We start from the raw sequence: 24,837 nt of genomic DNA, 5'->3' as shown, positions 1-24,837 counted from the left end.
GTGAGTGCCAAAGCCTGGAGCTGGATCCTGGAGTGGATTCTCCCCGTCCCCATCCTGGCCTTTCCCATCCCTAATACTGCCCCAGACTTGCCTCCCGAGGCCAGGCAGCCCCCATCCTTACATGGCCAAAGGGGTCCAGGTGGTTGTTTGTCAGCTTCAACTTCTGGAAGGAGACCAGCTGCCGCATCCAGTGGGCCCCTGTGGCAGGAGAATCCGGGTGGACATACAGCCTTCCTGGCATGGCCGGCTCAGCCTTCCCTGCCACCATCCTGCCAACAGAGCAGATAAGAGCGGGCGATTACTCCAGGGGCAGGTGAGGCCAGATTCCCTGTCCCCTCTTGGAGCAAACCCCCATTGACCAGAGAAAAAAATAGCTGCTGGTCCCACCATATTGTCAAATTAGTACTTCCAGAGTAGGAGTGAGGGACAGAGGAGAGAATGCTGAGGAGGAGACAGCAGTTCTGAATCTCCTTGATTTTACTGCAGTAGAAAAAAAAGGGAGGTTACAGGGAAATGGGATCATTTAATTGAAGGACTGGGGCTAATCACAAAAATATTGTGAGGAGCTTTAGGCACTCCTATGTATATTTACACTTATACTTTAAAAACTTTTTTTCTTTTTAAGAGACAGGTTCCCACTCTGTCACCCATGCTAGTGGTATGATCATAGCCCCCTGCAGCCTCCAATTCCTGGGCTCAAGCAATCCTTCTGCCTCAGCCTCCCAAGTACCTGTGACTACAGGCGTGGAACCCATGCTCAGTTAACTTTTTAAAATTTTTATGGAGACAGGGATCTTACTATATTACCCAGGCTGGTCTCAAACTCCTGACCTTCAAGTCTTCCTCCTGCCTCTGCCTCCAGAGTAGCTGGGATTACAGACATGAGCCACCACACCTCGTATGATTCTGATTGTCACATTATAAATTATATTATTTAGAGGGAGCTTCTCAGAGGACCTAGACAACTCTCAAATGGCTAGTCCCCAAAACAATGGTAAGAACTTCATTGGTAGCTCTCCCGGCAGCCAGAGCCTGCTCTGAGTTCTAGCCCAGAGAGGGAGAAGAAACAGAAGCATGGCCCTTGCCAGGACGTGGCCACCAAATCCTGCCTCCTCAGTCCAATCTCTCCAGCTCTGTGGCTCACCTGCCACGGAGCGCAGTGTCCTGGCTGGCTGCTCGCTCCTGGAGCGCTGTTCTGAGCTCCCAGGCAGTCAGGGACTAAGGAGTTGGCCTCATGAAAGGTAGCCCAGCATTTATTTACCTGGCCCCTTTTGGTTTTGTGCCTTCACCTCTCTATGTCTCCCAGCTCCTTGCCAAAGGTTTCTATCCACCAGCCCCCTGGTGGAGCCTCACTTTGTCTGGATGGCTGGAGGGGCCTGAAGCCAAGGGGAACATGAAGAAACAGGAGAGTGCCTCCACACACCAGGTAATGGCCCTGCTCTTAAAGTCCCCAAGAGAACTGCTTCCATCTTCCCCACAGTGAAGCACTGACAGAGTCTAAATCTGGCCAGTGTTAATGATTTGTCTGTCACCTGACAGCATAGTCACCAAGTCCTGACTGTCCATGGCCGTAAGGAGAGTACAGACCCTGGCAATCCACCAACTCCCAAACATGCAGCTGGTTTTCAGCCCAACCCCAGCCCCACCTGCAGCAGGCATGCAGACATTCGCTGACCACCTCAGCCTCTGCAAGGCCAGTTCCAGGCAGTGAACTCCAGCCTGCAGACCTGGGCAGTCACTCAGGTAGCTAAGAAATCCCCCAGACAAAACACTAGGTGGGGGCGTGCGGCAAGTGGGCAGTTGAGGGAAGGTGGGCCATGCGGTGAGGGGCCACTTACCATTTGTTGTCACAGAACTTGTAGCGATGGTCATCGGCGGGGACGATGTCAATCAGCAAAATGTACTTGGTTTTGGGGTTCATGCCTGTGACTTTTACCTTGTAGCTGGGGAACATCCTCCTGGGGGAGCCGAGGGGTGAGGCGGAGCATGTGGACAGAGCACCAGGAGAGGTGGAACAAAGTGAGCAAGGGGGCAGAAGGCCACTAACAGGTGCTGCCCTTTTGGCCAGCGATCCTAGCATTGGTCACAGCTGTGTGATCTGCGCAACTCACTTCCCCCTCTGCCCGCGCTGCAAAGGGAAAAGGTGGCACTGGCTGCTGTCTCTGAGCCCCTGCAGCTCTCAGTCTGTGTCTAGGAGGAGAGTTTACCCCATTTCCCAAATTCACTTATCCCCTCCCCCATGATCCCCTAAGACTTGGGGCTAGTGCCTGTAAGCAGCTGAAGCACAGAGACCCCAGTCAGGATTGTGGGAGCAGATTCTGACGCCAACCTTGCTGCCTTAATTTCCCTCCTGTCCTTTGCCAGCCCAGACACAACTGAAGTTCTGGGGTGCAATTATAGGGGGCCGGAAACCCCCATCATCTACTTCCACAAATAATGGGCTGCCTCCTCTGGGTCATGCCTCTGTGGAAACCTTTAGGCCTAAAACCAGCTCGCGGGAAAACAGGAGACTGCCGTCCAAAACCCTGCTAGGTTTGGGTTCTTCCGGTGTATCTGTCAGGGGTATTTCTCCCTGTGAACACCTCACCCGGACCTGTGCACCCTGAGTATCAGGGGAAAGTCGGTCCAGGAGCCTCATGGATAAGAGAGGGCAGGGATTCTGAAACCACTTGCCATGGTCACAGCCTGGACCCCATTGACAAGCCTTAGGCAACTTACTTGAACCTCTCTGTGCCTTGGTTTCCTTATATCTAAAACAAGGATAACATTACCACCTATCTCATAGATTGCTGCGTGAATGACCACAGACCCCTGCTGCACTGCACCCTCAGCAAAGTAAATGGAGAAGTGGTATGACCTACTTCTATGAAAATGGGTTCACCAAAACCCAGAAAGTTTGCCATTTCCTGCAGCCCATGCTGAGGCTGTCCAGGGCCTTGAGGTTCAGGGCACATTCCAGAGGGGGCTTCCGCACACCCCTCAGCACATATGCACACACAACAGCACAGTGCATACACAAACGCGCTGGGCACAGCTCCCTCCCCTGGTCACTAGGTCCCCGACTTCAGCAGAGGGAAGAACGGAACTTCCTCACCATCCTCCTCAGACTCCATCCCCCACCCCCAGCTGATCTCCCACAAGGTGTTCCCCAAGAGAAACAGGATCCAAACCCAGCTGAAGACACAATAAAGACACTAAGCCCCACTGAGCTGTGCCACTGCCCGGCTGGTCCACTCTGGGACAACCAGCAGGTGGTTCTCTGCCTCTTACTAACCCAAGACAGTATGGGACCCTGGAGAAGCTATCCAAGATGCCACAAACAGATTATCAGAGGCCCCTATTTTGTCACCAGGGGCACCAGCTTACCTGGACAGGACAGGGCTTCCAGAAAGGATCAAGGACTCTATAAGCTGGCAGGCCCTAAGCCCAGGCCAGGACCCCGACTGAGGCAGAGGGTTCACTTCCTTGCCAGCCCACGCCCCGCCCAGCCCCACCTGTGCCCCTCTCTTGCTGGAGGAGAGGCCTGTGCAAGCACCGCAGGACGGGGAGGTGGGGATGTGGGGTGTGTGTGCCCAGGCACATGTGAGCGGGTGTGCGAGTGCGCATGTGTGGATGTGTGCGTGCCTGGAGGGAGGAGGGAAGTTCTAGCTGCAAGTCTAGGGACTTATAAACTGTGTGGAAGAATTTGTCTCAGATGTCAATTGAAAGCATTTTCAAATGTCCACCCCGCCCCCTCTCCAGGAATGGGGGAAGTGAGGGGCTCAGGAACCCAACCCTGCCTCCCACTTACCAGCCCCGCTATGGGGCCTGGGGGCGCAGCTGGAGCTTGCACCACCCTTTCCCGGCCCTGCCTCTCTCCTGGTGGGCCTACAGCTGAAGCAGGAAGGGCAGCAGCTGCCTCGCCTCCCCCTTCCGTGGGGTGAGGCCAAGAATCCTGCCCCCTCCAGGCCACCATTTTGTAACTGCCACAGAAACAGCCACAAAATGGGGCAGTTCTGGCCATACTTGGGCTGGCCTGGCACCGGGGCCCTGCACTCAGCTTGTCTCCTGTCATCATTCCAGGTGGCAACAGTAGAGGGCAGCCATGGCTTCCCTCCAGGGCCAGTGTCCACACAGGGGGCTGGGAGCGAAGGGCTCTCTGCCACTTTGGCAGGCATCATAGCCTAGGCTGAGAGGAGGCTAAGGGGCCCTGGCCTTCCCCTCTCCTTCTCCCTGCTGGGCTTCATCTCCACAGCTCAGGAGGCCAGGCTGACACTGACTGAGTGCTTTCGGCAAGGCCTTTGAGGAGCCTGCTCTCTGCAGCCCCAGCTGGTGTCTTAGGACCTGGCCCCTCCTAGAAGCTGATCATAGGCCAGATTCCTGACTGATAAGGAGATGTGGCATCCGTGCAGGAAGGGGGAGTACCTCCCAGCCTCGGGTGCCCTGCCCACCAGTTCCCCTCTATCTAAGGCATCAGCGCTCAGGAGCTGAAGGACTAGGATGTCTGGTCTGAATGAGGAGTTCAAAAGCCCTCTGCTAGGGGCTGAACTGCCTCAGGCAGTTCCATTGCCTTCAATGCAACAGATGTCTAGGTCTTGGCAGGGTCCAGTTGGGGGACTGCTTCTGAGCCATGCAGAACCCACTCTGGGGTGGGGTGGGGGGCCCTAAGCACTATCATTTCCCTGCCTAGGTGGCTCCAGAAGGAGGAAGGGTCCACCCAGGGTTGGGGAAGGGCTGCCTGTGAAGGTGAGGCCCTCTCTGTCCCCTCCATCGGCTTCCTGCCCAGGTCGAGGGGAGAATTCAAGGCCTCATGGGCATCTGCCCTTGGGTTCCTGAAGGGACTAAAGTTGGTGCCTAGATGCCTGACTTGGGGGTGTTCACCAGCGTGTCATGCCTCAGGCGACAGAAGCCAGGCTGGGTTTGGGAGCTGTGACTTCCTATGAGCTCTGCCTCTCTAATGAAAGGTTTGAAATGATGGAGTGAGACGTAAATTGTTTCTGTGATTTATGGCATAGAATGTACCTGAAAACCAACACCCTACGGTGGAAAGCAACGCCTCCCTGTTTGTGTGTTGGGGTGGGGGAGGTGACCAAGAAGGAAAGCACTGCGGGTGCCGCCTGTCTCCACACAGGCCCTGCCACCAGCGCTGGCGGTGACGCCCGCCTGTCCCCGACACTCTGCGCTCTACCTCTGGGTCCGCCCAGGCGAGCCCTCTCCCTGCGCGTTCCTCCGCTCCCCTCCCTGCACCCTCTCTCTACGCCCCCCACCCTCTCCCTGCTCCCACCCCGTCCTCTTGTCCCTCCCTCTTCTCAGCCCCTCGGCACCCTTTCCACTTGCCCGGCACCTTCTCTCCGCGCCCCAAGCGCCGTCTCCATGCTCCCCTAGTTCCCCGCGCCCCGTCGGGATCACGCGCCCCCAGACAGATGGGGGCTCCCCCCGGCACACGCGGAAACGGCTCCGCCAGGGGAATAAACAAGCCGCCTGCTCGCCGGCCCGGGAGGAGATGAAAGCCCGGGGCTTCTCCTCTGATCATGAAACAGGCTCTGAAAGGGTGCGGGGCTGGAGCCTTTATCTATTCATACTCGGAAATGGCTTTAGAATGAACTGCTAAGATAAGCTTCCTCGGACATTTCTCGGTGTTGGAGGCGTGCGGGCGCGGGGCAAGGGTTTGGGGCTTTTTTTATTCTGGCAACAAACCCACAACTGCGAACTCACTGCTGAGAGGGAACACGCAAGTTCTAGCTGCGCTTCGAGAGCCCCGGGAGCTCCCCGGCCAAAGCGGTGGCCAAATTCAAGGCGCTTATTCGCAGCGCCCTTCCTGGGGAGAGGGACAGAGACTACCGGATACCCCTAGATTCTCTCCACCTGGAGGGTCCCCCAATCCCCAACCCCTCTGCAGCCCCGACTTTCTCGGAGGTCCCTGGGGACTCCAGTAACAGCTACACGGACCCTCCCTTAATGTAGGGGAACACCAGCCGGAAGGGGTCAGAAGTCTAGAGAGTGGTTTCAAGGGTGGGGATGGCGCTGACTGGGTAGGCACACAAGGATTCTGGGGCGGTGGTGGTGATGATCTATTTCTTTATCTGGATGAAGGTTACACGAGTGTGTTCATTTTGTGCAAGTCTGTAAAGCTGCATCCTTAAGACGCGTGGACTCTTCTGTAGGAATGTTCCACTTCAATACATTTAGGTTAAAAATTATATATGTGTGTACACATACACAGGCGCCTTGGAGCCCAGAGTCTGAAAAGAACCCTACAGCAGTAAAACGGCAGGGGTCCCCTGAAAACCCTTTGTTTCTCCAATCCTGATGTGAGGGTGGGGGCGGGCACTCTTCAGGAGGAATCCTAGGTGTGCAGGGAAAAGAGCCCAGAGCCCAGGGCCCAGCGTCCAAGGCTGGGGTTAGGAGTGGGGCTGCTGGTGCCACCTACACTGAGACCAAGCCTTTTATAGCCAAGTGAGTTGATTTTGAAGCTAATAGATCGATTTCCACATTTCACACACACATACACAGAGGCATACACACACAGTTTTCTAATTCACCCAAAGCATATTTAAGAAATCTTTTCCCTGAGGGAGGGGCAGGGGTGAGAGTGTGTGGAATGGATGTTGTTTTGGAAGATCAGTTGCTTCTCTCAGATTTTTTTTTAAGGCACTTCCTTCTGATAGACTTTTGCTTTCAGAAAATACTTTAAAAAGAGATCAAAGCACTCTCTCCCCAACCCACTTTCCCAGTGTCTTCAACCCTTACTTCTCTTATCATCCACGCCACTGGGCTCTGACGCTCTGTATACAGAGTGAGGGCAATTGGCTTTGAAGCCCCGGATTAAGCCGGGCCAAATCCTTGCCTCAGAATAACAAACAATACAGGTTCAACAGGAGTTCTCATCGGTAGTTCATTTTTCAAACGCAAATTCACTGTCACTAACACAAGCAACATTGAACTCAACAGGCTATGAAGGCTGATAGTGGAGATTTATCTGGTGGCAAAACCATGACCTAGGAGTAGGGCAGTGAGATGGTTAGGCAATTTTCATTTCGGGGAGGTTTATATTTGAATTTTTTTGTGGAGCTCACTTTTATCTATGTTTGGGAGAAAATGCAGTTTCTCACATGTATCAAGCTTGGCAGGGATGTGGGGAGGCCAAGAGAGGGATCCGCTGTCTGCGGTTATCAGCATGAACCCTCTGGACACAGAGATCCAAGAGACTGAGACAGGCTGTGGAGGGCTGTGTCCCCCATTTCACACCTGACATGGAGGTTGCTGAGTATTCAGAAACTGGTGGCTCCCACCGTGGTTGGCATTTTATCCACCAGGCCAAATTATTTGCCAGTTCAAAGTCACTATCCAGTGAGAGGGATTCTTCTCTCCGTTGACCTTCAAGACTCTCAAGGACCCAAAGGACGAAGGTAGGAAGAAAACTTGTGACCCGAGAACTCAACCTGGCTTGAGAGCATTCTGGCTCCCCTTCTCCAGGGCCTGCTCCTGCCCAGCCAGATGGCAGTTATCATGTCCCTAATCAGCCAGGGTCTCTAGGGCAGAGCCACAATCCACACTGAATAGGACCCCGTAAAAAAGCAATCAAGGGAACTTATCAAAGTAGGGGTTGTGTTCTGGGGGTGGGGTGCCTCATCTGTTTCCCTGTGTAGACCTGGTAACTGCCTCACTTCCCTTCTCTGGAGTTTGGTGTATGTTCTCTTGGTTCTTCTCCAGCTCTAGCCATCTAGGAAGCTATGATTCCAGGTTTAGCAGCAAGGCCCAGACTGACAAATGGAAGTGTACCAAGAAGGGTTCCAGTAGAGGCACACAGAATTTGGGGAGCGGGGAGAGGCACTGGACAGGATGTTGAAGAACCACATCTCAGTAAAGTAAATCAGAGTAAATCAGAGCAATACAGTGGTTGCTGAAGGAGGGGGCAGCTATGAAGGAGGAAATGGGGTCTGTGAGGGGTGAGGGGTTGGGGGCATGAGACTAGTGATTTTCTTAAGAACCAGACCCAATGCAAGGATAAGTTTCTGCCAGAGAAGTGAAAGGCTGTGATGGATCCATAATTGGCCAACATCATCACAGCCATTTTAAAAATATTATCATAATTCCCTAAGGTCCATCTCTAAGCCTCAACTAGGATCAAGCACAAACATCTACCTGAAGCTGGCCACCTCTGGAAGTGTATGTATAAGTGTATGTGTTGGGAGAGGGAGGAGGAGGACCTATGCAGATGCAGGAAACACCACTGAGGAAAACCATAAAATGCCTTTTGTTTAAAATGCCAGAGGCCAGACATGCCCGGAGAACATGCTGACCAGTTATTTTCAAGAGACAAGGTTATTTCTGCTGCCTAAAAATGGAAGTTCTGAACCTTTCTCTTTGTTACCTTCTTTCCACACCAGCAGGCACAAGGAATAGCCCCATTCCCCTTCACACTTGACCAAGTGGATTACCCATTTACCAACCATCATCCATGTGATTCCCTGGTTTGAGTCTCACGGTGATAGAAAAGGAAAGGACAGCAGATAGGTCTACGGTCACCATTTCCCTGACACCACTGAGCTACAAGGAGACTGTGACTTGCCCAAGTGCACTCAGCCAGAAAGAGGCAGGGCTTGTGACACCTGGATTCCACTGTCCTCAATGCCTACTCCATGTGGCACCTCTGCCAGCCCCTTCATGAGTCTTCCTTCCCTGTCTCCATCCCCAAAATGCAGCAAGCTCAGGCCCTAAAATAAACCTACTTTCTCCCTGATAGAGGCCCTGAGTGGTGATGCCACCTCCCTGGCTAAGACCTGAGGGTGGCCAAGTGCCCAGACCTCCACCCTCAACAAAATAAAGGAAATTTTATAAGGCCTGCCAGTGAGCAGAGTCAGGAAGGACCACAGCACCCCACACACTACACACAGCAAACCAACCGACTTTTTGTTTCCTTTGAATAGTCTATCATTCCCTAAGCGGTTCAGCAGAGCTGAGTTCTCTAAAAAGTAGAAGAAAATACTGAGTGGGATGCCAGACACTTCTCTAATTATTGCTAATGTTATTCACTAGCACTTCTTGTGTGCTTGCACGTGACAGGAACTCAGTGCTTTACATACAATGTATGAGGCAAGACCTGGTCTTCTACAGATGGAGTGGGGAGAGTACTTAAGCAGAGACCCTTAAGTACCTTGTCTGAGGTTGCACAGATGAAAGTAGCTGAGTTAGAACTGGATCCCTCACCCACTGTGTTCTGACTCCCAATTCCTGGCACTCGAGGCTTCATCATCTTATTCCTTCAAAATCTCAATTATGAGACACATCCTGGCAAAGGGACATTTTCACACCTAATCTGTCCCAAGGGACCGAAATCAAGTGTGTGTATGTGGAGGGGACAGAGTGGGTGGGGAGGGAGTTCCTGAACCTGAACTTGCCAGCGTCTCTGTCTACAGCAATCCGCCTTCACCTGATAACCGCTCTCCTCCACACTCCTGCCCCCTCCCCACCAGCCCCAGTGAATCTCTCACTCAACCCCCTGTGAGTCTTCCTCCTCTCATCCTCTCCTCCCTGTTCTCTCCCACAGACACCAGCGCATTTTAAAGATGTTTCCACTTTATAAATCATCCTTTTCTGGCAGCCACCGAGAGCCTCTCCCCCAACACACAGGGAGCCCAACGTGGTGCTTTCCCGTTGGCCGGAGATGGGGATGGAAACAGAAGAGCGGTGCCCCTGGGATGAGAAACTTGGGGTTCGAGTCACTCACGAAAATGTATGAAAACCGAAGGGCATAGTCTAGTTTCCTCTCCCCATCTGCTGAGAGGCATCTCTGGGTCCGCAATCAATGCATTCCTGAGAAACTTCCTCAGGTCCTCAAAGAAAGGAGAGCAGAGTAGCCCCCCAGGGGGCCAAAAGTGCTGGAGCTGGGACTCTGGGCGTCGCGATCCCCGTTTGGATTCATTTGCATAGCGCTGCCCCTCCCCCTCGGTCTTTCCCGCAAGCCCCGGGCGGCTGCGGTGGCCCCCTGCGGGCTTTGGCGGCCCAGTCCCAAGCTGCGGCGGGAGGTGGCACTGAGGCCCGAGGAGGCAGAGAGGACTCCCACAGGCCACCAGGCTGGGGCCGAGAGGACTTCTAAGGGACCCCCCGGTCCCCATTGCTCCCCACCGCCATCCCCGGAAGTAAATCTCGCAGCGCTGACCTGCCCGCCTTGGTGATGATCATCTCGGTGCCGGCCTCGTGGAACTTCTTCCAGAGCTCCTTCTCATGCAGCCCCACCTTGATGTTCTCGATGGTCTGGGGATGGGAGGGAGAGAAACTTGTGTCTGCCTGGCCCAGGGCTCCACGCGGAGCCTGAGGAAAGATGAACCAGACCCGAAGAGTTGTGCTGAACCCTGCCTGCCCGGAGCCCACGGCTCCAGATTTCGTTTCACAGAATGATTTTGAACTATTCGTGAATTTAAAAGAAAGAATCGGTGGCTAAAACTCCCTCCTTTGAAGCTGCACCTACGGAAGAACCCGCAGAGGACACACATAGTGGCCAGCGCAGGTTAGACGACACTCTTGCACACTCATGAACATTTCCGTGGCGGGCCATCACCACGGCTCCCCGGGCAGACACAGACAGGGAGAGGTGCACGCACCCTCGGCCAGGTGCGCGCCTGCAGATGGTGCACACAGATCCCCAGGCGGCATCCCGCGCGCTGTGATCGTCCGATTATCACTGTGAAGCCCTCGACGACGTCCCAGGGGCCTTGGAGCCCCGCAGCGGCTCCCGTGCGCACCGGCGGGGTCGCCTTCTCTTGCCCGCCGTTCGGTCCCAGGCCCTCTACGGGTTGTTGGAGCTGGACACTTGGTCAAGGCTCGCTCCGATGCTCCGGGGGTCTCCTTCGTTCTTACTGCCCCTTTCCTCTATCTCTAGCTCTAACTCTTGCTTGTCCCACAGTAACCCCGAGGGCTCAAAGTGGAGAAGGACCCAGAAAGCAGATAAAGCGAGCCCTGTTCAGTGGAGAACTAACAGGCAGACCGTCCTGAACGTAGCCAGGTCCCCCTGAAAGCGAGTCCTGTCGATGATCGGACGGAATGACGGACACAGGCGACCCCGCAGACAGACCGACGCCCGACTTCTACCCGACGGCTGGCGCAGCCCTACCTGCTCCGCGGCGGCGGCGGCGACGTCGGCCCCAGGGCCAGGGGTGCTGCCTAGCGCGGCTCCGCTGAGGCCGGGCGCTGCCAGCGCGGGCTCGGGGGCGTTGGCTGCGCTGGCCTCGCCGAGCACTGGGCCCGGGGCCCGGAAGGCCTCCTCGCTCTCGGACAGGCCCTTATCCTGCAGCATCTCCTGCGGGCACAGCACACAACGAATCACTCGCCCAGGTCCACACTCGCCAGAGGCCCCGCAGCCCTCTCCAGCCGATCCCGGGACTTCGTGCGGGGCGCGGAGGCCGCCCTGGAGCACGTGGACCCCGCCCCCTCCTGAGCTGGAGGAGGGAGCCCGCAAGGGGGGCAGGTCCCTCGCCTCCTCCCTTCAGGCTGTGGACCTGGGAGGGTCTGCGGCAGTTCAATGTCTGCCTGCCCCTGGGTGTGGGGTTCTGTGATGAGTAGGTCTAGCGGAGGGACCGCCCTCTCGGCATTGCCACAGCTGCACCCCGAGTCCCTCCCTCCTACTGGGCTCCAGTGGAGCCTGAGGCCTGGGTCTTCTCGGTTGTTCCCCAATAACTGGGGTCCAGGCCTCTCTGTGGGCCCAGGACAACCAGGACACTTCCTGGCCATGCAGGAAAGGAGAGCCAGGCTGGAGGGTAGGGCCCAGGCTCCTACAGCTCCACACCTGTCTGCAGAGAGGTCCTCGGGCCCTCAGGCCCAGCTCACCCATCTGCCCTCACCCAACCCCTCAGACAGCACTGAGGTAGAGACTTCCTGAACCAAAGGCTTTCACTCCAACACAGTCCCCGTCCACACACATCCTCTTCCCATTCTGGCACAGACATGCTCACACCGAAACACAGCCCCTCACACAGCATCCCACCCGCCTGAGCAGCCACACTCTCCTGGGTGACTGATCAGGTTCTGCCCTCCGCCCAGGCCTCCCCTGCCTGGCGCTCGGGTTCAAATTCACAGGCTCACTCAGGCACACTTTAGCGCCACAGGGCTCTGCTTTGGGCCTAAAGACCCACACCCTTCCCAGTGAAGGACCAGGCCAGTAGGCTGGGCCCATTCACAGGAACCTCTTAGCCCTGCCTGGCACAGCTACATTTCTTCGGGTGTCTTGGCTGATTCTCTCGCCTAGGCAGATGGCTGCTCCCTGCCCGAAGCATCCCTTAGGGGTGTGCCCGGCTTGCTCCGCTTCGCCTTTCTACCTCCCCGCTCTTCCCCATCCTGCTGGACCTGGGCGCTCCAGCGGGGCTTTCTGTAGGTCTGGCGGCCCCTCTTGAGGTGGAATGCTCCGCCTTTCTCTTCCTACCTTCTTCCCGTTCTCCCCGGGCCCTCCTGGAGCATCCCCGGGCTCAGGCCTCTCGCCCATCCTGTTCAGAGGCCTCCTCATCCCGGGCTCAGACTTCGACTCCCAGGGCCTCGCAAAGTAAACAAGCCAAGTGCAACCGAGGAGATAAAAAGGGGCCGGGGCCACTCCGGGTTGGGAAAAACCCATAAAGATAAGGCTGACAGGCGGGCCGGTCTTCGGCCACAACCTGCAGAGAGTGAGACTTGCTGGACATGGCCAGCGCCAGCACCCGCCTCGGGCCACGTGCGAACGCGGGGCCGAGCCTCGGAAACCCAGGAGTCCCCACACAGGGGGACGCTGCCCCAATAGGGTAGCTGCCCACTCTGGCCAGCGCGCTGGGTCCAACTATACCTAGGACCCCGGCGGGATCGGAGCCAGCGACCGAGCGATCGGCTGGTCCCAGATGTGGCGGCCTGCGGGGTCGCAAGGAGGGGCCGTCTCGCGCTTGGCCCGCATGGCCAAGGGGTCCTCTGCTGGGCTCTCTCACACCCGGAGCCGTGCAGCGGAGCCCTGCGGCTCGCGCCCTGCGCTCTCAGTCCTACGCGCTCAGTCCTGCTGGGTGAGGAGCTGGTTCACGGCCCGCGTCCACTGACTCGGGCCCCACAGCTCGGACTAGGGACGAGGCCTGCGCGGTGTTCTCCTTCCGAGGCTCAGGGTTTGCCTCTTCCTTTTCTCTCCGCCACGAAGCCACATCCCGACCTCGCGACAGCTTGCCCCCTTCCCACCAATTTCCTTTTTTCCCCACCCGGCTGGCCCAGGGCCGCCGTCCCCGCGGTCCTCTCGGACCTCGAGCTTGGGCGCGCTCGGCCGCCCACACCGCGGGGTCCCGCACTCAGCCACGGGTAGCGGTCCGCGCTGGTCTTTCACAGCCACTCCTCCGCGCCGCAGCCTCCGCTCCCTTTGCGATGGGGTCTGTTGCTTTCAGTAGCCTCGTTTTCCAAAGACGACAGCATTTTTCTTTTCACTTTTAGGTTACTGGGGGTATGTTTCTTGCACTAGGGGAATTGTTAATATTTCGTACTGTTTTTTTTAATATTTTAATTGTCCTTATTATAAGAGTAGTATTTTGGTCAGTAGTATTTTGGAACTTTGAGAATATCCTATCGCGTGGATTATTACTCCTTTGTATCTTTAATACTGTATGGTTAAAGTCCTGGTTTGATTCCTTAGCTTACTGTTACTAAATTTGTTGTTTTCCTGACACATTTCAGGGTCGCCTGGCACATTCATAATACTATTACCAATATCTAGTTGACATAGTGTACAATAGGTCACGTTAATCTATTATCATTTTTAAATTTTTGCTTCATATCCCTAATACGTTTCCGTTGCTTGCTCTTCATTTTGTTTATACTTTGCCACGCTATTTCAATAACTTCTTGCTTACCATAACTTGTCATATAACTGTTCTGAAAATTCATGTTAATTTTCTTCACATCCTTATAATACTTCTTGTTATCTAACCACAATTTGTTTTGTTAGGCTTGCTCATAACACTCCAGGTATTATTCTTCAACACACCCTGACAGTATCTTGTTACTTTGTCATTATTTGTAATGTTACAGATCTTAACTCGCTAGTTATTTTTCATCACATCATTACTTCTTGCTGTTTTGTCATACTTTGTAATATTGCTGTAGCTCTTAATACTCTGATTATTTTTCATCACATTGGTACAATACTTCTTATTACTCAACCATTATTTATAATGTTCTTGTGACTATTAATACATTGGTCATAAATTGTCATATTACTCCAGCAATTCTTGTTAATGTGTCTTTATTTACATTACTATTGCTCCTAAGATTTTAGTTAATATGTTTTAATAGTTCGCTATAGTATCAATAATACATTATATTATTATATCACTACCACTAATAATATTTCCCTTAATAGTATTTTCATTGTTCATCTTTCTCCTACAGTTCGTTTCCTAGTTTCCAACAGTTTGGTAATTTGTTACACTATTCCTATACGTTATATTAGTGCAATTGGCTTTAATACAACAGTCCTTACATTGTTCCTCCATTTAGAATTACTTTGCTTTAATCTTTTTAAAAATCGTGATTACTATTTTCACTTGATTCAGCTTGACTCTGAAAGTTACTACGATTGTATTATTTGAAAGTTCACGTGTTATATCAGTTATGCCGATTAGCCCTTTCTTTGGTAATTATTCACATTCTAATAATCTTTAATCATCGATCATTATTTATATATAATGTTCCTTGTTTTAATTTTGACTAGTCTTGCATCAAAGGCTCTGAGTCCAGTGTTCTGATCGCTCACATTTCTACATGAATTTTCGCTTCAGTACGGAGCCCTCTTCCTTGGCCTTGCATATTCTGCAAACACCAATTTCCAGGCCACCGCTCCGCCTGTCACGGCCTTGTTCTTAGGGTGCTGGCGCTATCGATATTTCCATGCTCTTGGGTCCCTGGACCCAATTCGTCGCGTTACACAGAGAGGACGGCTCGTGCCCCAACAACTGGGTGTCTGGCCGAGGCGGCGGCCCGACCCAAGGCACTTCGCGCCGCCTTCCTGCAACTTTGACCGCCCCTGAAGTTCTTCTCTGGGTCGCGAGACTCGCCCCTTTCCAGCTTCTCCTCCTGCCCGATCCCGCAGCCTACCCCTGAGCCCCTGTGGCCCCAGCCCCGCACGCCCAGCTGGTCCCCACTCGGCTGGAACCAACACTCACCCTAATTGCGGTGCCGCATGCGGAGACGCCAGCGGCCCGAGGTCCCCTGCAGGTTCGGGTCCGAGGAGCGCGGGACGGCCGGGGCTCCGACTCCGCGCCGCTGGGTCAGGGTCCAGCTGCCCGCCGTGCCCTCGGGGCTGGACACATCCCGGCTCTGGAGCGGGCCCTTGATCTCCAAGGCTGCACTTTGGGGCCTCAGCTCCCTCCCCCTCCTCCCTCCCTCCCTCTGGGGCCGCCCCCCCTCCGCGCTGACGTCGCCGCTGTCAATCAGTTCGCGCCCGCTGTCCCCCAGGGAGGGGGGCTCCAGGGTTCCCCGGCGTCGCGGTCCCCAGGACCCCGAGCCCCACGCGAGCAGCCGGCTCCTCCACTGCGCGGCCCAGTGCCCTCCTCTTGGCCCTCGGGCCCCGAGAGCCGGGTAGGGGCTGGGAGCCCCGCATGGTTTAGATTAGAGAGGCGGGAAGCAAGGGCGAGCAGCCCGGCTCAGCCGAGGCTCGACAACCAGGAGGGCTCGCCCGGCCCCGCCGTGCCCGAAGACTAGGGCGCCCCACGACCAGGCCTGGCTACCCGCTGCCGGCGCCCGCTTCCAGGCAGCGGCCTCCACGGACCCCCGGCTGCGGGCTCCCCGCCCGCAGAGCCCCGCTCCCAGCCGTGCGCGCCGTTCATTTGGGAGCCCCGGTCCGGAGGTCGCAGGCGCACACGCGCCTCACAGGCCCACGCTCGGCTTCCCGACCATGCCCACCACGCGGCCTCGCACCTTCAGGTCCCAGGTACAGCCCCTCTGCTCATCCGCCCTCCTTGTCCTGGCCCAGGGGGCCGCGGGCGCTGGACCCGGCCTGGAGCGCCTCGAAGTCGGCCGCGGAGGTCAGGGGTGAGGACAGGGAGGAAGCCCGGTGGCCGGGTGCGGGGCGGCGGCGGCAGGGAAATGCTGGGCCGGCCTCTTAGTTGGAGCCGAGTCCGGTTTGGGCCTTGACAGAGCCCAGGCCGGGCTGCAAGGTGCCAGGCTTGGCAGAGCCTCCTGGGGAAACTGCGGCCCAGGGCCAGGATTCCGCGGCAGCTCCTTGAGATCCTGGAGAGCTGAAGAGGAAGCCCAATGCTTGCCCTAGGCTAGGAAGTGGAGACTGGGGAGCGTCCTGCTCCGAGCCACCCAGTCCTTCCTGCCTCAGAAAGGGAGGCCTGCTCAGCGCCCAGACCTCCCTGCCCAGCCTCTGAGCTCTCTGTCTCCACTTACCTCTGTTTCTCTCTGTCTGTCTGTACCTCCCACAGGACCCAGGCTTTCCACTGGCAGACAGACCCATGTGGACCCCAGCCTGTGCCCCAGGCTCCCGGCCTGTCACACGCCCAGAATCCTGGGGCAGGAACAGGCCTGCCCACCCATCTGCAAAGGCTGCAGAATCCTCATCAATAAGGATCCCCAGAGTGGTCCCTTAGTGCTTAGCATGGGCTGCATCCCTCCCTCCACCTGTGTCCTCTCTGTCCCTTTCCAGATTCTGACCTCAAAAATCAGCTTGAAGGGAAGAGGACAGGGAAATGCTTTTCCTGGATGGGTCTATCCCTGTTCTAATGCTAGGAAATGGAAAGCCAGCATCAACGCCTCCTTTACCACCCCGCACTCAAAGGTGGAAGCAAAACACCAACTCAGAAAAGCCAGTCGCTGCTGCTGTCAGGAGCCTGAAATCCAGCCCAACAGTGGGCCGCTGCTCAAGTCCCTGTCACCCTTGCAGTACCAGATTCCACCACCCCATCACCATTCCTCTCACGGAGTCTCAAACCAGGGAGGAGAAATAATATCTAAGAGGAGTGGAGAAGTGGAATCTTTCCCCAATCCTGTGGACTCCTGGAATGGAGAAAGGGAAGGCCCTGATTTTTCAGGAGATGCCTTGGGAGTCATGTTTCCTGTGTTAGGGAGACCTGGATGACATGCTTCAGCTTCTGCTGGCAAGCCCCCTCCCATGACCCCTCCAACAGCCTGTAGGGAAATCCCTTGCAAATAAATAGTATACAGACTAAGCAACCAACTACTGTGCGGAATGGTGAACAGGGAGGGCAGTGAATCAGCAGGTACTATGGGAAGACCAGAGTTAGGCCAGACTCTGGAAAGAATTTGTTGACAGTCATTGGCGGAAGTTCATACTTAGAGCTTATAGTATAGTTCTTTAATTAAAAAAAAAAAAAATCTTAGACTGGAACCTTCCTACAAGTGCAAGGCTTTCTGGAGACTCATGGCAGACAGTCTAAATTATTAACAGGTTCATGATGACGTGGAGAAATGAGATATGAAAGGGACAGGTAAGCTTTTGGCAATGAAAAGGAAGGGGCAAACCAGCCAGCAAGTGAGTAAACGAGAGAGGTTCTGTACGCACATTCCCCGTTATTAGAATGGAATACCTCATTTAACTGACTCTAAGGCACAAATTTTTCACATTCTGATATCTCTGAAACTGAGATGCATCTGATAGTTAGTGGTGTGTCACAGCTTAATTAGCAGCGCTTTTTCTTCTTAGTCGTAAGTAAAGTAATAGAAAAGCTTATAATGGATGCTGCATAGTATTTGCTGAAAAAGAGCCTGTGTAGAAGAGGAAAAGACCAATTTTTCTTTTTCTCCAAAACTACTTTGAGGAGTTCAAAGTATGAAAACCCTCCTCAACTAGCTAAACAAATAACTGACTGTACCACGCATCTGTCACACTGATTTGAGTTGGCTTGGGGGAAAGTGCTCAGGTTTGGTAACAGGCTCACCTTGGTTTTGAAACCTGGCTCTGATTCCTGGCTCACCATTTTGCAGCTATGTGACCTTGGGCAAGTCCCTTAATGCTGATATAAAATGGGGATAATTACATCAACCTACTAGCTTATTGTGAGGACTGCCTATATTAATGCATGGTTGATAAAGGCTAGCTCCCAAGTATTTTAAAAATTTATTCTACTTTTCTCTTTTCCCCAAAAGGCTTGAGGTGGTTTATAACCAAAATTAGCTCGTAAAAACACAAGTAGAAAAACACATTAGGATCAAGGAAAAAGGGGTAAGCATATATGCTATCACTAAGTGCTAACAAGGTTGCTATAATTGAGAATAAAATCTGGCTTATGAGCAGCAGAGCAACATGGTAGTTCTCTAGATCAGAAATGTGGAAACAGTAACTCTTTGGTGAATGGTGAAGGAACAGACTTTGTCCTGGCCCTAAATTTTAAAAAGTAGTTTCTCAGCTGGGATTATAGGCACAGTGGCTCATGCCTATAATCCCAGGACTTTGGGAGGCCAAGGCAGGAGGATCACTTGAGGCCTGGAGTTCGAGACCAGCCTGGCCAACACAATGAAACCCTGTCTCTACTAAAAATACAAAAATTAGCCAGACATGGTGGGGCATGCCTGTAGTCCCAGCTGCTCGGGAGGCTGAGGCAGGGGAATAGCTTGAACCTGGGAGGCAGAGGTTTCGGTGAGCCGAAATAGTGCCATTGCACTCCAACCTGGGTGACAGAGTGAGACTCTGTCTCAAAAATAATAATACATAAAATAAAAAATAAAAGTAGTTTCTCATATAAATGTTTATTGCTGTATCTGTACAGTGTTTTACCATTTACAAAGTGGTTTCACAGCTGCCATCTCATTTGATACTGTATTAACTCCATTTTTCTCTCTATTTTATGGATTCATTCATCCAAAGAAATATTAAATGCTTACTATGTGTTAGACACACAAACAGGAGGAAAGGCCAACTGACCATTCTGTTAGTTACCCAACCGCTTGACAAACCCATCACTAACTGCAAATTCATTAATGAATGACCTGCAAACTGACTAATTAATCACCTAATCAGTCTCAGAGATAGCAAGGGCTACAGGATAAGTGGGGGATGCCTGTCAGCACAGTAGGGTGGCTCCCTAGAGCCTGGGTTGGCTTTGGTTGAGGATGACCTTTTGGTGGAGGATGAGCTGGCACCATAGTGTAGTGAAAAGCAATTACAATTAAAAAAAATAGGTTTTTAGAGCACTTAATAAATTCTAATGCCAAGCTCCAACCCAGACCAACTGAGTCAGAATCTTTGCTAGTAGGGCCAAAGCTGGACGTGGTGGTGCCGCTTGAAGTCCTAGCTACTCAGGGAACCGAGGTAGGAGGACAGCTTGAGCCCAGGAGTTCCAGGCAAGGCTGAGAACCACTGGTCTATGAAAATCCTGTTCTCTGCTTTCCTAGTCTCTCTTGTAGCTAGAGTTGTCCATGTAATCCAGTGTTGGCCAATGAGACCTAAACGGAAGACTGGCGGGGAGAAAGGTTGTGGGAAATATTTTGCTTTCTTGATAAAGGGGAAGATGTGGTCTTCCTTTCCCCCGCAGATGAGATCCTTGAAGTTCTTACCCTCTAGAGACCTTAAGGCCGGAAGGATGAAAGTCAATGTGTTAAGAATATCCGAGGAAAAAAAGAAAGGGCCTGAGTTTCTTATGGCATCATTGAGCAGGTAAATCAGTGCCAGCCTGCTTCTTATAAATAAGAAAAATAAACCTTATTTCTTTTCATCATTGTTAGTCTGGATGGATCTCTGTTACTTATAGCCAAATATGCTCCTGAAGTGTATGTAAAAGTTCCCAACTCAGTGGGTTTTTTTGTTTGTTTGTTTGTTTGTTTTTTAAGAAACAGCATCTCACTCTGTTGCCCAGGCTGGCATGCAATCATAGCTCACTGCAGCCTCAAAGACTCCTGGGCTCAAGGCCATCCTCTTGCTTCACCAGTTCAGTGCTGAGTGCCTTCCTCCCTAATGAAAGATACTTACCTGAGAGTGCATGTGCTCGTGCCTTCCCATTCAAAACCAGGAAACAAAATCCCTCCTCAATTCTTTCCCAGCTACGTTTTTCTGTGTATGCTGTGGTCTAAGGCCTAGGGTCCTTATTAAGCTCCAAAAGGGAAAGGATGGATGAGGCAGCAGGGAATTGATCTGTCCCCTATAGCTTTATTGTCACCCAGTAGCCCCAAGTCTTGGTTCCAGATTCCTCAGCCCACATCCCATTCAGATTAGCAAGCTCAGGAAAGCTGTGGGGCAGGAGCTTGAGCTCCCTCTGGGAGGTTGGAGAAGGACTGAGCAGGGGATGGGTAGAGGTGGCAGCTGCTGCTGCTGCAGGTGCTTCCCCTCCCACCGCAGATGCAGGTCTGCTTACCTGACCTCTCACCCTGCTCTCCCAGGCCTTCTCCTATCAGGGAGAACCAGAAACTTCCAGGTAGAAGGAACTGAGGACTGGGCTGCCTTGATCTCTGAGCTGGGTAAGGCAGACTGGTCTGAGCCCCTTTGGGACTGAGGACAGAGACAGTGATTCACCAACAGCACGCGGGTGGATCCCTCCTTTAACTCTCATTTGAGACACTACAGAGGTAAGGAATGACTGATCAAGTCTGGGTTTTGCATAGCCTGAGCAATCTAGACCTCCTGATTCAGAGACCTTTTTCTTCAGTGGATTTTCTGGAGGTCAGCTTTCCCCTCCCCCGTCCATACACTACGTTCCTGAAGCCTCACTTCCTTCCATTTCCTCCAGTAAGACTTCTCTGAAATATATGCTTATTTTACTACCAGAGGAAGGTATATCTGCTAGCGTTGTGCTAGGTGAAAAAAATTCCTAAATCAGAGATATTATTTAATTGTTCAACACCTCCCTTTTTTTCCTTTCTCCTTTGTATTCTTCCTAAGCATAGATAATCCACATTTGGCTTTAAATTCGGCTTCTTGGGGATATTTCTGAATGAGGGCGCTAAAATAAATTAGAATTCAAGAATGGGAGAGTATCAGAAAACGCTTGGAATTTGAAGTTTAAAGGCCTGAACCCAGGTCTGTTTACAGAGGGACCTACAGCATGTTCTAGGTCAGAGTTTTAAGGCTAGAGCAGAGTTTTAAGGCTCTGCTTCCTCATCTATAAATGAATTTAATAATAACAGCCACCTCATAGGGTAGTAGAAAGGATGAAGTGACAGCACATAGATAAAAGTGCTTTGAGGGCTCACAATTATAGCTAACATTTATCAAACACCTACAAAGTTCCTGGCAGAATTCTAAGAACTTTATGCACATTATCTCATTTCAGCCTCACTACCTTATCAGGTGGTTACTATCATAAACCCAGTTTTACAGATGAAGAAATTGAGGTCACATAATTTGCCCAACGTCATACAACCAGGAAATGAAGACAAGATTTAAAGCCAAACTAGTTCAAATCTTCAGTGCCTATCCTTTTAAGTAAACTGCTCTCCAGTCTCTTAACCTAAGCAGGTTTTATTTGTTATTTCCTTCACGTTGTTGTTGTAAGAGTGACATGTCTAGTGCCTGGCACATGGTAACACTCAAATACACATATCATTATAAATAGGACTTGACCAAGGTCTCACAGCAAGTAAAGAGGTCATTGGACCTATAGGGCTCGAGAACCCAAGATCATAACCTATTCGTTACGATTATTGTTCATTTGCTAAAAAATAAAATACTCACCCAGGGACCAAAAACTTAATCATCTCTCTCTTCAGATTTCCAAGAGAGGGCACTTCCGGTATCCTTGATGTTCCTAAGAACATCATTCTCTGTCTCCTGAGGACTCCTACCACCTTAGCTACTGGAAGAAAGCCAGCAGGACCCCAGGAGTGGGCCGCTCATTCAACAGGACACATTGCTAATGGAATGAAGAGCGCTGTACACACAGACTCTGCTGCAAGCTTTTCATGTGCAAAGATGGTGTTGATGGCCCCTTCTAGCTGAGAACACAGCCTTGGCCAAGAAAGGCAAATTAGGCCAGGACAGTGGCTCAGGCCTGTAATCCCAGCACTTTGGGAGGCCAAGGTGGGAGAATTGCTTGAGCTCAGGAGTTCAAGACCAGCCTGAGTAATATATTTAATAGCAAGACCCTATCTCCACCGGGCGCGGTGGCTAACACCTGTAATACCAACACTTTGGGAGGCTGTGGTGGATCACTTGAGGTCAGGAGTTGGAGACCAGCCTCGCCAACATGGTGAAACCCTGTGTCTACTGAAAATATAAAAATTAGCCGGGTGTGGTGGTGCACGTCTGTAATCCCAGCTGCTTGGGAGCTGAGGCAGGAGAATCCCTTAAACCAGGGAGGCGGAGGTTGCAGTGAGCCAAGATTGCGCCACTGCACTCCAGCCTCGGTGACAGAGTGAGACTCTGTCTCAAAAACCGAATGAACAAATAACAACAAAAAGATCCTATCTCTACGAAATACAAATTTTTAAAAAGGGAAATTTTTGACTACATCAGAAACAAGTGACGATAAGGAAAATTGTGCTTTCATCTGGAATGAAATCCTTTATAACAGGCCACCGGGCAAAGAACCCTCTGCTCCTACCCCACACCCCACCTACTTGGCCGCAGACCTACTGCCCCAGAGGCAATTCAGCCCTGGGTATGGAGGGACACACCGCAGGGTTGCACGGGCGGCTCAGAACACCATTCTCTCTCCTTCCTTGAGTCTGATGTATTACTATGAAGGCACTATATAAACACAAAGCCAAATGACTCATGGCAACAAAGCTGAATGAAACTCCAACAAAAGGCATGTCCTTGGTGCCTTCCACTCCTTCCCCACATCACAGGGCCCTTCTATCAGTCTGTACCAAGCTCAAGTCTCTTTTCCAATCGCCGTCCCAAGAAGCGTGTTCTGGAGCTTCCTGAGTGCCCCTAACCCATGTCACCAAGGTCCTTTTCTCCCTGCTGCCCTCTTCCTCAAACGTCCCCCATCTGCCTCCGGCCCCACTCACCCAGGGTTGCTCTCTGTGCTTGGGTTTTTCAATCCCCAATTCTAAAGAGACAGGCACAGTAGAAAAGGGAATGGAAGGAGGCTTGATGTGGGCATCAGTGGGAAGATTTGGAAGAAATTGGAGAAGGGACTTTGCTCACTGCTCAGTCACCAAAACTGTTCTCTAGCAGATTTCATGAAGAAAAGACACTCAGCTGAAGGCCTACGGGAAATTTCCTTGCCTCCAAGGCCCAAAAGCTCTGTCCATCGATCTGTTTGGGAAGTGCCTCCTCACATCTAGCTTCAACCCTTCTTGCTGCAGTTGGTCCTTTCTCTAAGGAGTCAGAGGCACGCTGGGGCTCTGTTAACTGGTCAGGCCTCCACAGTAAGACTTTCCATTCCCTCATTCAGTCTCCAAAGCCGGGGGTATGCAGCTGTCCAAGGAGTGCTGTGCCCTGGAGCTATGCCAACGCTGGCACGGAACAGGGTGCAGATCCGAGCCTGCAGGTTCGCGAGGCTGTGGCTCCTCTGGGAGATTCAACAGGCCCCCGACGGGAGGACAGGAAGGAGTCCCTAGGCCCGACCACCACCCCCCCGCCTCCTGCGTCCTTGGGTTTTCTGATGTTTCTCCTTTGAACACGTTCCTTTATTTATTGGGCCTCGTTTAACCTCAGCCATGTCCTCCCAAGATCATTTATTTGGTAACTGTCACTCAGCCTGCTCTGGCATTAACCTTGTAATCCTATTGATTTCCTCCAAGGTAGTTGGAGGTTTTCCCGTCTTCTTGCTGGACAGGTAGGGACTGATTCTCAGTTCTATAATCGAGGAAGACGGCCCAGGCTGGTAAGGGGCCTGCCCAGAGGCCGTCTGGAGTTGCCTCTTTCTCACTGTGGCTCTCACCAGCCTGCGGGAGACCGATTCCTGAGGTCACCTCGGTTGCTTAAGTGTGAGATAAGGTGACTGAGTGCACACCACCATCACCAGCAAGAGCTCCCTGAGTGGCTACTGAGGCTGTCCTTCAGCTCAAAGATACTGCATTCCACCAATTGAAGCTCTGATAGCCCTGGAAACCCGCCCCCCTCCACCATCTTGGATGCCGGAGGGGGAAGGGGCCCAATCAACGAGGGGGAAGCGGGTGAGGGTGGGGCCGAGGCCCAAGCCCGCGGCCACGTGGCCACCAGGCCTGCGCCTTCCCGCCACCTGTGGCTGGCAGCCTGGCCCCTGTTGAGCTGCAGCTGCAGCTCCCAGACACTAGCCCAGTCCGTCGCCAGGGGATTAGTGTCTGTCTGTCGGTTGGGACAGCCTCAGTGGGGGTTGTCCCGGCCCAGACAAGGGCCTCCACCTCGCCTTTACCCAGGACCACCCCCCCTGAGTCCAGCATGGGCAGAAGGGATTGTTTTGGGGGGTCTGAGTGCCTGGAGTGCTGATCTCTCCCAGAGCTGAGGTGTGGGGTGACCAGAGTCCCCCTCCCTGCCAAGGCTGAGCCACATGTGCTGGGAAGTTCATTTCCCCTTGTTTTCCAGAACGGGCTCCGGGATTGACCCCGGGAGTGACCCCAGTGTCAGGAGGCATTAATGATCTCCATACGGGCAATAAACAGGCAGACCGGCTGGCTGGGTGTGGAGGTGCCCTGGAATGGGGCCGCCTTATTAGCTTCCCATTCACTCGTGGGTAGAGGCTTAATTAGGAAGGGCTCCCTCCTCTGTCTCCCCCTCCCCCAAGCATCCCTGACCTCCCTGGGAACTGAAGTCTTCTCACTGGTTCCTCTGCTCCTCAAGGGCTTCCTCAAGAGGCAGCTTCTTCAGATGTCAGCTCAGTCATTTGTCCGCCTCTAACAGGACTTTTGACTCAGCCCTGATAATAAGGTCTATCTTGTTTGTTAAAGCCTCCAGAGGCAAAAAGCGCACAAACGTTCTGAGTCAGCTCACTTTTTTGTCTACCAGACCCAGGAACAAGAAGGTCTTTCTCTTCTTTAACTTAAATC

At 52.9% G+C, this 24,837-nt stretch overlaps 2 protein-coding genes across 3 annotated transcripts in view; both read right to left on the bottom strand.

Annotated features, from left to right (window-relative positions):
- The window catches only part of TBX4 (T-box transcription factor 4), a 32,428-nt gene extending 17,138 nt beyond the window's left edge, over positions 1 to 15,290 (bottom strand). The window contains exons 1-5 of one of the 2 annotated variants that reach the window (XM_050764704.1): positions 15,135 to 15,290; positions 11,093 to 11,278; positions 10,142 to 10,236; positions 1,839 to 1,958; positions 122 to 269 (exon numbers count right to left, since the gene is read on the bottom strand). In XM_050764704.1, the coding sequence (XP_050620661.1) occupies positions 122 to 269; positions 1,839 to 1,958; positions 10,142 to 10,236; positions 11,093 to 11,275 (546 nt within the window). In that variant the 5' untranslated portion in view covers positions 11,276 to 11,278; positions 15,135 to 15,290. Of the gene's footprint in view, positions 1 to 121; positions 270 to 1,838; positions 1,959 to 10,141; positions 10,237 to 11,092; positions 11,357 to 15,134 lie in introns of those variants that run through there. The other variant, XM_050764705.1, reaches the window with a different exon arrangement.
- Positions 1 to 24,837, bottom strand: part of PTRH2 (peptidyl-tRNA hydrolase 2) — a 1,137,200-nt gene that overhangs the window by 1,081,100 nt on the left and 31,263 nt on the right. The window lies entirely within an intron of this gene.

Source organism: Macaca thibetana, chromosome 16, assembly GCF_024542745.1.
Source record: "Macaca thibetana thibetana isolate TM-01 chromosome 16, ASM2454274v1, whole genome shotgun sequence".
NCBI classification, from domain to species: Eukaryota; Metazoa; Chordata; class Mammalia; order Primates; family Cercopithecidae; genus Macaca; species Macaca thibetana.
The sequence above is the reverse complement of the archived record's forward strand: the minus strand, read 5'-3'. Positions and strand labels throughout refer to the sequence as shown.